Source organism: Camelus dromedarius, chromosome 14 (genome assembly GCF_036321535.1).
Source record: "Camelus dromedarius isolate mCamDro1 chromosome 14, mCamDro1.pat, whole genome shotgun sequence".
NCBI lineage: Eukaryota > Metazoa > Chordata > Mammalia > Artiodactyla > Camelidae > Camelus > Camelus dromedarius.
This window is the reverse complement of record NC_087449.1, coordinates 42,100,421-42,114,437: the sequence shown is the minus strand read 5'-3', so window position 1 is coordinate 42,114,437 and position 14,017 is coordinate 42,100,421. Positions and strand designations below refer to the sequence as shown.

Sequence of the window (14,017 nt, the reverse complement as noted above, 5' to 3'; positions counted from 1 at the left end):
TGAGATTTGACCTGATTTTCAAAGCCCCATGTGAAGACTGTATTTGCTTTAAAGAAAGCCTTTTGAATAAAAGTACTCACTTTTTCTAGGACTTTATAGTAACAATTTATGTCCTTCCAAGAGATATTAAAAGAATTGGCTACTAATCATCTCTGCAAAGATGCTAGAAAACATGCTCCAAACCTTTTCCTCATAAGAGAATCTTCTGTCCCTGATGAGAGTACAGTGCTTTTGTTTTTTGAAGTCAAGAAATTATGAAAAGAGGTTTTTGAATGGAAAAAAATCATAAAAACTGCAATTCCAAATCCAAAGCTAAAATGATCCTTTGTTTGTAAATTCAACTTAATGTAAAGAAGAACGGTCAGAGCTGTCCAGAGATGGAAAAGAATGCCTTATCAGTGAGCAGTTTCCTAGAACCTTAAAGGGGGGAGCTCATAGTTTAAGCTGAATCCACTTAGGGTAGGATTGAGGGAGCTGGGCAGAGTCTGAAGTAGAGCTGTGAGCATCTTTTAGAGGGGTGGGCCTGGGTGGTTCTTAATGCCTTTTTTCCAAGTCCTAAATTTCTTTGATGCAGTAAAATATAAAGGGCATTATTATTGACCTGTATTTTTTGCCATTATCTATTTGTTTTTCTAATTCAGATGGGCCTCTCAAATTAAAAACTTAACCTTTAATACATTTGTCAGTTCCAGAAAGATTTATTAACTTCTGTTTTGTATCCAGCCCCCACTCCAATAGTGTATCGCTCTGAGCTAGCCAAACATTCATTCATGATCTATCAACTGCACAGATGTTTGGGAACTGATTGCGACAGCACATCCTTAGTTAGGGCAATTCAAGATTTAAAAGCAGACTGTGCACAGATGGTTTTAAAAATGTTTCTTGAATTGTGTACCTTGGTAATGTTTGTGAGAAGAAGAGATCAGAGGACAATCAAAACTGGTTACCAACTTTCTAAATCTCACTGACCTTTGCACTGATACTAAACCTACCCATCATTAGCAACTTACACAAAGATACCACACTAGCAATTTTGCATCTTCCTCTGACCGTAGCAGTTTACATGACAGATTTTGCTAAGATCAGGCCTGTCCATGGGTCTATTCAGTGAAAGGTTAGATTTTTTTTAAAGTTTTTTGATAATTATTTTCATTTCTACAAAGATTTTATTTGCTTTATTTAAAAGGTTAGAGTGAGTCCACACTGTCATCATTGTCATAAGTACCTTATAAGAATCTATTAATAAAAATAAATTAAACTTCTCTAGATTACCTTGATTTCTTTGTTTTCAGTACGGTTAAGGGAATAGTTTATAGGCCATGTGCATATGGTAATAAGTGAAAAGGTCGTGGAAGCTAAGTTGAGAGGATCTTACTTGGTTATTAGGATTCAAGATTTTATCTAGTCATCTCCAACTGTGATTCAACACTCTTCACTTTAATTCCCTCCAGAAACTCCAAGATCATGTTGCTTCCTAGTGCTTAGAGTTCCTGTTGATGTATAGAGCTGCTTGTAGGCCTCCAGCACCAGAAATTGGCTGCAAACCTTTTCCCATTACATCATCACCCACTAATGTCATTACACCAGAGTTAAATCTGCTTTGAAGATTGTACTCTTGTTTTCCTTCCATTTCTTTCCTCTCATCATTTCCTTTAGAAGGAAAAAGAAAAAGATCTGAGACCTCTAGGACAATCCCAGGCAAACATTTAGGAGTGAATCAAACATCCTGACAGTCTAAACCTAGATGTATCACCCTTCATTCCACTCTGCTGATGGAGAGTGATCTGCCCAGCATGCATACACTTGGAGCCTGGAAAGTAGCAGTTTGGTCATGTGACATCTGGCTTTGGTGCTTTTCTTTCAGCCCTTCAGAATTAGTTCTTTATGACTTAGGTCGCTCTTTGCCAGCATCCTGTCACTGGCGTGTTAAACCTTTTCAAGTAATTTCCCAGAATAGAAACTCTTAGGATATCACTAAGTTTCTCATTCTTTGTGTTTAATTAAACTGTTTCTTGCATTTAGTATTTACCAGATAAGCATTTAAGCTATCTGGAGTTTTTTACCTTCCCCTGTAAATCTTTTAAGATACTACAGTATTATCTATACAGCTGATGTGGGGCTCCTTATTCCTGTTCCCTCCCCATCACAAAGCACTTGACCAAATGCAGTTCTGACCTTCTTCTCTCCATCCTAAATGTAATTCTCCATTGTTTTCCAGCCATCTTTAAAGCTTCTAGTTGATGGTGTGCATTGTTTGGCTTTGTACCTAACAGCAATGTTCAGATAAGGAAAGAATGGGAAGTAATTTCAGTTCAGAGACTTTGTGCCAACCACTCGATTACTGGTATGCTTTAGTGCTTTTGTGTCCTTTGAGGCAGAATAGCTTGAGATTGGAAGGAATGATCATCATCAGTAGCCTCAAAGAAATGGGACCACAGTGTCTAAAACAAAAGAATAAACTTGGCTCTTATTTTTTAAGACTGTGGGTTTATATTTTTGTACAGTATTAATCACTGGGGACCCTTAATATACGTGTTGCAGGCTATGCATGGAGTGTGAGAAGCCACATAGAACTTGAAAGCATTGGTGAGAATGGCATTGAAAATTATGGACCAGCCTCAGCAACCAAGTGCCTTTTCTTCCCCCTGCACAAGATAAAACATTAAAAGTCCATGATTCACTTTAAGATTTTAGTTTGGATTTCTAACAATTTTAGATTCTCTGGTTGAAGCTCCTGGTTAGCCTCTGTGGTGTAAGTTGGATAGAAGGGAAAACTTTCCTCCTTACGTTTTTGCTAAGCCTTAAGTCTGAAGAACCTCTTCAGCACAATTATATACCTTCTCAGACTGAAATATTGAATGAATTAGTGAAAACATCTACAAGAAAAGATATAAAATAACCTGGACAGAAAGTCTGACTTTATTATTTCTAATGTATCTCACATATATATTTTTTCAGGTGTCAAAATGTCCACAGAAGGAGGATTTGGTGGTACGAGCAGCAGTGATGCCCAGCAAAGCCTACAGTCCTTCTGGCCTCGTGTCATGGAAGAAATCCGGAATTTAACAGTGGTAAGGAATAATTGAGAAACTTATGAAAAATTTGTAAAGAATGTAAAGAGCTATGGATGAATAACCAAAACGTAGACTAAAACATTTTTAATCTCAAGCATATTAACAAAGGCAGAGTTCATTCCTGACCTTTGGATAGGAAAATGAAAATGTAATTTATCTTAAGTGAGATAACTCCAAGGATTTTTTTTTTTTTTAATATCTTAGTGGCTTTCTTTAGGCATGTTGATGTATAGTGGGTGCTTTGACTTGGAGGTAGTTTAATGTGAGGCACATCTTTTAGAGAATGCAGAAGAGCAGAGCTTACCTTCCTTCAGTAGCTGTAGCTCATTTCTTAGGCCTAATTTCGTGGCCCTGCCAAATTTCTAAGACCTGGTGAAAACTGTTGATCATTTTATTCAGCAACAAATCTATTGTAAGCAGGCACTCTTTCCAGGTGTTAAAGGGTTCACCTAGATTGGAGTTTCTTAACAGAAGCATTGTTGACATTTTGGGCCAGATAATTCCTTGTGAGGGGCTCTTCCCTGCATTGTAGGGTGTTTAGCAGCATCCTTGGCCTCCAATCACTAGATGCCAGTAGCACGCTCCTTCCAATTGTAATAACCAAAAATGTCTCTAGACATTGGCAGCTGTCTCCTGGGGGCTAAAATCATCCCCTGTTGGAACCACTGTCTTAGAAGAATCTAAAAAAACCCTGGCCCTTGAGGAGCTTACAGTGTAGTAATTACAACCAGAGTCATTAACTCAGTAAGTATGTATTAAATAGTTACTGAGTCAGGCACAGTGATGAATCTGAAGCAGTAAAAGTCAAAGTGCTATGAGAGCCCAGAAGACATCGTACTTGTTCCTCCTTGGTTGAGTTAGGCTGGCTTTAAGTAAAGGGGACATTTTTGTTGGGTCTTGAAATATGAGTAAGCATTCACCAGATGGAAAGAATGGGAAAGTATATCTTAGGCAGAGAGAAGGGCATTCGTAAAGGCATGGAGGCCCAGAGTAGGGGGCCTTTCACTTAGTGGGACAGCGAGAAGTTCATAGTGGCTGGAGGTTACTGTGTGGGTGGTGGGGCTGGGGACTGGAGTAAAGTTGTATAATAGTGGTAGCAGGAAGTGAGACAAGTTAGAATTGGAATATTTTCTGAGTATAGTGTCATGTCCTTAGTGAAGAATGTTCCATGTGGTGTCATTTCAGCAAATGCTGAAGGAGCTCTCTGTTAAATATGCCATTCCTGCCCTGAAGTTATTAGCATCCTGGAAGAGCAAACCCTGGATTCCTTCCTAATGTAGAACTCTTATTGCATTTTCTTAGAGTTTATGGTCTTTAACGTCTAACATACGTTGTCAGTTTATTCATTCGCTTGACAAATACCTTTGAACCTGCTATGGCTATGCTAGTTACTGTGGATCAGATGTGAACCAGACAAAATCACTGCACTCACAGAACATGTATTCTGGTGGGAGAGAGAGACTATAAACAAACAATGAGTGAATAATGTAAACAAAGTAACTTCTCATTGTGATAAATGCCCACTGACTTCAGGACTGAAGAAAACTAATTCATATTTTGGTTGTATCTGTGTGTCATGTTTGTTTATATGGGGGATTTTCAGCAGTTAAGCTTGGGCTTTCTCAGAGTGGCCTGTGTTCACAGGTGGATTTCCACTGAAAAGTCATTTCTGTGGTAGTTATTGATACTGTCTCAGATATAAAACAGAAGGGAGAGGACAAATGAAATTATAAAGTCAAAAGTGGGGCATTATGTTCATATTTTTGAGGGGATAATCTCATGGTTAAGCTTATCAGGTTTTAGCGCTGGGACCAGCCTGGTGTAAAACTAGTGCCCTCCTGGGATACGGCGGTACTAGGCCAGTGCAGCACGTCTGTGCTTCAGCTTGAGGGCAGAAGCAAATCCAGGATCAGGCAGGTGGCCAGATAAACTCTGGAAGTTCAAGCTCAGCACTTATCTTTTCTGTATTTTGTTGGCTTGGATTTTTGTTTTTTAATTTTGGTAAAACAACACAACAAAATTTACCATTTAACTGTTTAAAAATGTTACAAATCAGTAGTATATTCACATTGTTGTGAAACGGATCTCCAGGACTTTTTTATCTTGCAGAACTGAAACTTTATACCCATAAAACAACAACTACCCATTTTCCCCTCTCCCCAGCTCTTGGTAACCACCATTCTGCTTTCTGTTTCTATGAACTTGGCCCCTGTAAGTATCTCATATAAGTGGACTCATACAGTATTTGTCTTTTTGAGCCTGGCTTATTTCACTTGGCATAATGTTTTCAAGGTTCATCTGTGTTTAGCATGTGACAGGCTTTGTTTCCTTTGTTTAGGTTGAGTAACATTCCCTGTATTTGTGTATAGACCACATTTCGTTTATCCATTCATCCATCAGTGGGGATTTAGGTTGCTTCCACTTCTTGCATATAGTGACTAATGCTGCAGTGAACAGGAATGTAGGTTTTGATTTTTATCCTACTTGGTTTAACTTTCAAGTTTGATTGACAACAAAGCAGATTGTGGTGTTGACCAACTTTTTCTACCCCAGACAGCTAGTCCTTCAGAGGTTAAAAGTGGATTACTTTGAGGGATTCAGTTTTAATTCAAATTTTGTGAGGAGAAAGAAGGTCAAGGAGGAAAGTCGTCTTTAATCATGCTTCTGCTGTTGGCTAACTAAAATTCTCCTCCTGTGTATCCTTGGCAAAAGACTCCTAGACTGCTACCATGGTCACTTTTATATCAGGTGCTTAGAACGACGTTTGGCATATAACAGGTGCACAATAAATACTTGGGTGAAGCAGACTCCTCCACTTCAGATTTAGTGTGAAGCAGCATAGTGCCAGGTTTGAGTGAGAATGCAATCCAGTCAAGTCCCTTTGTAAGATTTTTCTTTTCCTCTCTACCTATGACATATGAAGGCATCTGCACTTCTGCCCATGTAATGTGGCCAGGTATTTTAGTGTTTAGTCTGTGCCTTTCCAAAACTCAATAGCACTTAGAACCAGACTTCCTCAGTTACATCAGATCCTCTTAGGCTGACATCTCAAAATGTCTAACAGATTAAAAAAAATCCATATGTTCAAACTATCCAAACATAAATAAAACTTATGAAAATATTTATAAGGTGTTGTGGTCTCTCTAAGACTGGGACAAAGATTGTTCCAAAAACAAGTAATTGAAGTTTGCTAGATAATATATTTCAAGATGTATTGGAGACTTTGGCCCCAATCATTTTGGTCTGTGTTCTGCAAAAGCAATTTGTCTTTCATCTCAGCTTGGCCATCACACTCTCCTCTCTCTTAAAAGCTCTCTGTAACTATCCATAAACCCAGGTGGTGTGCAGCTGAGATTGAAGTTGATTAAAAATGATACTAAAATGATTGTACACCAGGATGATTGTATAAAATACTGCATTCCTGCTTAGCAGAGCTCTGGGAACAATAACTAATAGGCTTTTGGGCATTGAATTTTACCCTTCTAGACCTCTTTGAAAGCAGAGAAGAAAAAGCTAACTTGTCTTTTGAGGGGCAGTTATGCAGGCTGAACCTTGAAAAGAAGAATCTAATCTGCCTTAATGTATTCCCTACATTCCACTTAGCCTTCAGTTAGTGGTAATTTAATGCTTAGGTCGCTTTCTTTTAATTGCCAGTTATATCTTTTCATTCTTCAGTGCCTCCATGTTGAACGATGACATTTCCAGCATCACAGTCAAACTGGGTAACCATTTAAACAAGAACCTGGAGGTGAAGATTGGCGGACTGTTAAAAAACAGGTCCTGTGCTGTTGGAGCCCTTCCTGTAGAGCAGTGCTTCTTAAACAATAGTGTCTGTACGAACCACATGAGGGTCGGGTTGAAATACAGGTTTTGATTTAGCAGATTGGAGTGGAGCCTGAGATTCTACATTTCTTTTGAGTTCCCGGATGATGCCGTTGCTGGTCTAAGGACCTCACTGAGTAGCAAGGCTTTAAAACAGTGGTCCTTAATCCTCACTGTGGATCACAGTCACCAGGGTAGTTTTCAAAAAACATGATGTCAGGGCTCCAGCCCCTAGAGTTCCTGAGGGTCGGGGGGTAGAACCCAGACATCTTGTTTTTCAAAAGCTCCCCCAAGTGATTCTAACATGCGGTCAAAGTTGAGAATCACTGCTTTTGAGAGGATAGAATCTTGACTTGCCAGAGTGCCTGGCTGGGTAGGCTTGCAAAAAATTTCTCATCATTATTTGAAATTCCGGATGTTCTTTAGTGCAGCCTAAGACCCATTTACCCATTGGCTTTTCTTTGGCTTTGAACTCTCATTGAGGGAATTCAGACTTCTTGAAATTTGGCAGTTTTGGATGGCAGCATTTTGTAAATGTAGTTCTTTGGTTGTGGTCAGGAAGGTTGAGAATGTTCTGAGAGAGAATCTGCTCTCCCACCTTGGGATGTTACTCCCAAGAATAGAAATGTGTCAGTTTTTCTTCCACTTTGATCAAGAGAGGTTAAATGTTACTCACATTAGTTGCATGGTTGCTAGTGACAAGGTGGGCATTGACTTGAAAGCCAGTTTAGTGGACCTCAACCTACTGATAGCGAAGGGCCGTCTGCCTCCAAAAAACTTGTTGTAAACCCTTCCATGTGACTGGAAGCCAGACTGAGATTATGGGCTGTTGTCGATGATAATGAACCACACATGCACATCTGAGGATCCTTTAAAAACTCAGGGTTTGGGGATCATGAGAAAGTTTCTCACAAAAGAAAAGGTTGGGGTGGGGCTTAGAGCAGAGCTTTTTGTAAATTTCTGCCTATTTTACACCTCTTCAAGGTAGGAATGATATAATCTCTTTATCCTTGGCCCTTTCTTGTTGTTTTAAATTATAGTCTCAGAAGTGCCAAAAGTAATATTTTATCCTAAATTTTTAGCTGGAGAAGGAGTTTTTTTTTTTTTTTAAATCAGTTTTGGGCTTTGATTAAGTAATCTTAGAGCAGTCTTGTGGGAATTATATTAAATAACCAAGCCAAATAAGAGCACACTTTGCAAGAGACCTAAATCTTGTGGTCATAATCTTGTGCTGTGTGTATCATCCTGGGAGGCCTTCCAATCATCCCTAGCACTCTCTTTGGCATTTCTATTTAACATCATCATTTTGTGTGATATGCCACACAAGGAAGACCAGTGATTGATTTCTGTAGTTAAATTTTTTTTTAATCCCTTTAGAATCTGGCCCCAATCCAGCATTTCCTTCCTACTGCTCCCCTCTGTGCTAAGATCATACATCCAAAACATAAATAGACCAGGTTTTGTCACTGTGCTTCTGTGCATGCTGTTTCCTCTGTCTGAATAACATTCTCATACTTTCCTAGCAAGCAAATTTGCAATATCCCTAGACACAATTCAGATGTCACCCCCTCTGTGGGACATTTGCCAACTCCTCTCGCTCACTCCAACCCCCCATTGTGAGCTGGTCATTTCTTTCTTTTCCCTGTGGGATATTACACCCCCATTAAAGTGTATAGTATAGAATAGAGTATTATACTGTTCTTATGCAACAGTCTCTGGCAGTTAAACTATACGGCTTTTCAAAGGTAAGAATATATTTGCATCTTTCCCATAGTAGTAGGTATCATACATGTGCTGTTAGTTGAGTTGCATGAATGAATAAATGAAAGAGGAGGAGAAAATAGAATGTGTCCTGCTGTCTTCTTTTGGTGAAATTTTAATAAACTGGACTTCTAAGCTGCCTCTGCCACTCCAGGGTTAGATTTTTAGAGGCTTCGAGGAAAATGCTGATACCTAATTTGGAAAAGGAAAAGATGACAAATTGATGTTGGAGGTTTGTAATGGTGAGTGGTAGCCAAGCAGCTTGTTGGGTTTGGGTGGAGAAATTAGATGTCTTGGTGTACAGTGTACATCTTATCCTAATAGTTGTTCTTCTGTAAACATAAAATAGATTCTGAGAAGGCTGGTGATGTTTTTCCAGAATGCTCCACTGCCTTCTGTGACGTATAGTTTAGGTTTTCTGTTGGTCTTGGAAAAGAAAGTTCACTAATGTGTGTTAATTATACCAAATCTCAATAAGAGCTGCTTCTTCCATAATGTGATGATGCAGATTCCCAGGTGAGCATATTGGGTTTGGTGAGTCACATTTCAGACCACTTATAGAATCAATCATTTGACATCTAGTCCCAGTAGGGATTTTGCTGATTTTAGCTTATCTCTGCCTTTGCACCTTTCTCTTCATTGCAGCTCTGAAACTCAAAATTGATTTTTATTTCTAGAATTGCATGCACCATTGGTCATGTGTTTAAATACCAGTAGTATCAAAATAAAATAAAAAAGCACTTTAAATCACAAATAATTGAGTAGTGCTAGTCGAGAAGTACTTTCCTGAATCCTATCCACAGCAAAGTTACGTGGTTTTCCCTGCACCTCAGCCTTGTTTGTTAAGAAAAAAGTGCCAGGGCTGTTCCTAAAAGACAGCTGATAAATTCACCCTTACCCTTTTTCCATACTCTTCTACTCCAGCCCCCACTCCCAAAGCAGATTTTGAAGGCAAGGCCTTTGCTGCTGTGATGGGAAAGGAGCTCCTCTGCAGTTTCTGGTGTCACGGTAGCGCAAAAATCAGAAGTAGCCAGTATCACACTGGCTGAAGTGAACTGTGAGTCACTGTGGTCAGGTGCTGCTGGCACTTGCCCTTGTACTCCCTAAATACAAGAGGAAAGAACTAGCAACTTGAAGGAATATCCTTAAGGCAGAAATTTCATTTTAATCTGCATATTGCAGACTGGTAAACTTTCTTGGAGATAAAAAAAAAACACTCATAATGCACGTCAGTGTTGTGCTGGCGAAACATCTGATATTGTTTGGGGCTACTTTTCATGATGGCAGTCAGAAGCCATCGTAAGTGTCTCCTGAAACTCTTTGAAGCTCTGCATTGGTTAAGAAGTATTTTGCTCTAGAGCTTATATTTTCTTAATTTCATTTGTACCTCCTCTCCTGCCATATTTTCTGAAAGAAGCGACTAAACCAGTCAGAGTGTTTCAAGCTGCCTGTCATGCCCTACTGGTTATCCCTACCATTTATGCACCTCTTGTTCCTCATTTCAGAAAGATTTCCGAGTACAGGAACTCCCACTGGCTCGTATTAAGAAGATTATGAAACTGGATGAAGATGTGAAGGTGAATTCACATTCATTTTTATTATCCATATTGAAAGTAAAATGATGGGTAGCTGATTGCTCATTCCTCTGGAGCTCAAAGTTTAATTAAACAAAAATGAAAATATTGTTAGATTATTTGTTGCTTTTTTATTTGGTTCCTGTCTAGAATTGTTAAGTGAGCTGAAATTGAACAGTTTTAGTTGTTGTATGCTGCTTCTCTGAAAATTGGGGATATTCTGTTTTCTTGATGTTGGGAAGATGCTGAATGTTTGCTTTTTTAATCACCCCATTCTTTTCACTATATAGTGTAAACATGTATCATCAAATCGAAAGTCCAGTGCTGTCTTCCTAGTGTCTTATTGCAGTCTCTGGTTGATCTGAGCTCTAAGAAATGTTTGATAATGATACTGTTCTTGTTCTAACTTTTTGATCTATGAGTTGTTTACATGAATTATCCTTGTGAAAGGATTTACTTGGCGGTGGCCATTTCTGTATTCCTAGGTGTCTACCTCCTGTTACAACTTTTTCAAGAAAAGAGCAACTCTGTCTCTGTCCACTCAAAATTAATAGTCTCTTGTTTGTATAGGAAGCTAACAGTTTATAGCAATTTACCCTTTTATTACCTTTCTTTCTCCTTACAGTAACCCTGTGAGATTTGATAGAATACGAATTATTAGTTTAACCATTCTGTAGATATGGAAATAGACACAAAGAGGTTAAAAGTGACTCACCCAGAGTAGGAGAACCAAGATCCCAGTTCTCACCTCCTGCTTCCAGAGCTCTTCCCATCCTGCGCAGACCACATCACCAAGGGTTCAGAGCCTTGTTTGACCATAAGTTTGAACTTGGAATTCAGACTTGGCAAGGAAGCTTACATTACTTGAGCACTTACTATGTGCCAGGCCCTGTGCTGAGTGCTTTTATGTATATTATCTCATTTGATTCCCACAACAACACTGGAAGGTTTTTATTCTCTTTTCACTATGTGAAAAATAAAGCCCCAAAGGAATGGTAGCCTGAGATTTTAGCAAAATCCATTGGCTCTCATACTCATTATCTCTCCCCACATTGTCTTTCTTTGGGTTAGATTCTACACCCTACCACTTACTGGCTCTGTGGCCATGGGCAAGTCACTTCACCTCTCCCAAACCCTACTTTGTCTGAAAGTCTATTATTAGAGAAAGAATGGGCATGGTAGGTGCTAGATAAATACTCTTTCTCCTTCTTCCCATCTTCTGTCTGATACCTGTTTTGTCCCTAGTCATGGATTTATTTTACCTTAGAATCTCTTGAGGCTACCACCTTCCTGTTTTCCAACCCTTAATCCATAGCCCAGTGGCAGGACATGAGGGATGGGACAGACTGACTGGCTTGAATGACTTGCTGGTGATTGACAGGGAAGGCCTACGTCTGTTGCAGATGATCAGTGCAGAAGCCCCTGTACTCTTTGCAAAGGCAGCCCAGATTTTTATCACAGAGTTGACTCTTCGAGCCTGGATCCACACAGAGGATAACAAGCGCCGGACTCTACAGGTAATGTTGTAGACTTACATCAGGAAAAGTCTTCTCTCCCATGGCTTTGGACCAAAGGTTGTTCTTTCTTAGGCCTCTGTCAAGCTGATGTGTGTAAGTGACATCTTCCTCTACTGGTGGGAGGCAGACAGACCTTGAAGCCATAGTAGTATGTATTTCCCCACCAAGAATCTCAATTCCCAGCTCTCCTGTTTTTCATAGCTCAGTGACTGAACTTTGAGCTCTCACTGTAAACAGAGGCTACAGTGATATTTATCTATTTCCAGATGTAAACAGCTTCTGGTTGGAAGCCTTGAGAGCCTCCAAGAAAGGACAATCCCAGGAAGAATCAGTCTCACTAACCTCATTAGTCTTTTTATTCCTTGTCTGCCTTCCTGGGAATCTTTTCCTTCTTTTTTGTTTTCTCTTTTATTTTAATCCAGCAAATCAGCATTCATAGTGTTTGCCAACCCCTTGGTTACTGGCTCTAGAGGTCCTCCCCTCAATAGCCAAGCCCTAGCTCTTAGAGGAAACGTTTCCCAGACATAAGAGGAAGGGTGTGACAGATACAAGACAGTGACAGTATTTTAACAACGAAGCCAGGGAAGTAAATTATACTTTGTTTCCCCTTTATCTCCAGAATTGAGATGCTTTTATTCATTTATTCTCCAGTAATTAGGTTTATTTATTTTTAGAGGAGGTACTGGGGATTGAACCCAGGACCTCATGCATGCATCTCATGCATACATCTCATGCATGCTGAGCATACGGCTCTACCACTTGAGCTATGCCCTTCCTCCTCTGGATATTAACTGAATACCCACCATGTGCCAAGCACTGTTCTAGGCCCTGGGGACTAATACACAAAACAGACAAAAATTCCTCCTTTGAGAAGCCTATATTTTAGCGCAGCTAGACGAAAACTTACTTTATGCTCTCTTGAAGGAACTCTGAATCTAGAGAGATCCAATTAAAGTTGCCTTCAAGATCAGTTCAGATTAAAAAATCAAATGGGCAAAATACTTGAACATGCCCTTCAAAAAAGAAGATATCCAAATGACCAATAAGTGTGTGAAAAGGTACACAATATCATTTGTCATTTGGGAAATAAAAATTAAAACCACAGTGAGATACTGGTTTACACCCACTAGGATGGCAAAATTAAAAAAGACTGATAATGACAAGTGTTGCAAGGAAGGGAAGCGACTGAAACTCATATGTTGCTGGTCAGACTGTAAAGTGGTGCAGTCACTTTGGAGAACTATTTGGCACTTTCTGATAAAGCTAACATATTCCTTACTCTGAGACCCAGCCCTTCCACTCCTAGGTGTACCCCCAAAAGTATGGACACTTTGTTTAAGAATGTTCATAACAACCTCATTTATAATAGTGGGAAACTAGAAACAACTCAACTATCCATCAAAATGGGAATATGTTAACTAATTGATATAAAGTGGATTACTACTCAATAAAAAAACCAAATTATTTATTCATACAGCAATGTGGATGAATCTCAATAATATTATATTAAGCGAAAGAAACTAGAGGAAAACATTACATGGCACATGATACCATACATTGTCACCATTTGCGGTGGTAAAAATCAGAGTGGTGGCTGCCTCAAATTGGTATAGGAGGGTAACTGACTGGTGAGGGACAGAAGGAAGCTTTGTGTTTTCTTACCTGGGTGCTAGTAACCTGGGTGCATGTATTTATTCAGATTCATCAAGCTGTGTACTTAAGATGTGTGTGTGTGTGTTTTAACTGAATGTGAGTAACAATTCAGTAAAATATTGGCATTAAAAAAGGCAAAATAAAAATGTTAAAAAGTCCAATTTAAGTATATCTGTTTCCAAAATTCTGTAGAACACTTTGGAGTATTTTTGTAGGTGATTTTTTTTTCTTGTATTCCCCCTCTTTCTACTCGTAGATGAGCTGTTTGGATAGCTTGAGTAGGTGACATCATCAAGAATGTGATACTGTGTTGTACTAATCTTAAATGAGACCTGGCAGCCTTAAGATGTACCCTGCTTCGTTTGGGAGGGTTTATCAAGCTGGTGGTTGGCAGGAAGGGTGGACTGGAGTTTTGCATTTCAGTGGCTTGGGGCCATCACAGAGACAGGGGAAGGAAAAAACAGAAAATTTCCATCCCTCCTATTTTGTCTGATGAGTCACCTTCTTTTAAGATGTGATATATAGAGATTGCTGTGGATTTCTGTTAGCATGTTGACTTTTCCCCCTACATTTTACTATGAAAAAATTTAAACGTAAGCCAACTTTATGGTGAACA

General features: G+C 39.2%; 1 protein-coding gene across 2 annotated transcripts in view; it reads left to right on the top strand.

Moving 5' to 3' along the window:
- The first annotated feature begins 2,056 nt into the window (after nt 1–2,056).
- Nucleotides 2,057–14,017, top strand: part of NFYC (nuclear transcription factor Y subunit gamma) — a 29,259-nt gene continuing 17,298 nt past the window's right edge. Inside the window, exons 1-3 of one of the 2 annotated variants that reach the window (XM_064493693.1) lie at nt 2,057–3,071; nt 10,163–10,234; nt 11,635–11,748. In XM_064493693.1, the coding sequence (XP_064349763.1) occupies nt 2,967–3,071; nt 10,163–10,234; nt 11,635–11,748 (291 nt within the window). In that variant the 5' untranslated portion in view covers nt 2,057–2,966. The remainder of the gene's footprint in view (nt 3,072–10,162; nt 10,235–11,634; nt 11,749–14,017) is intronic. The other variant, XM_064493694.1, reaches the window with a different exon arrangement.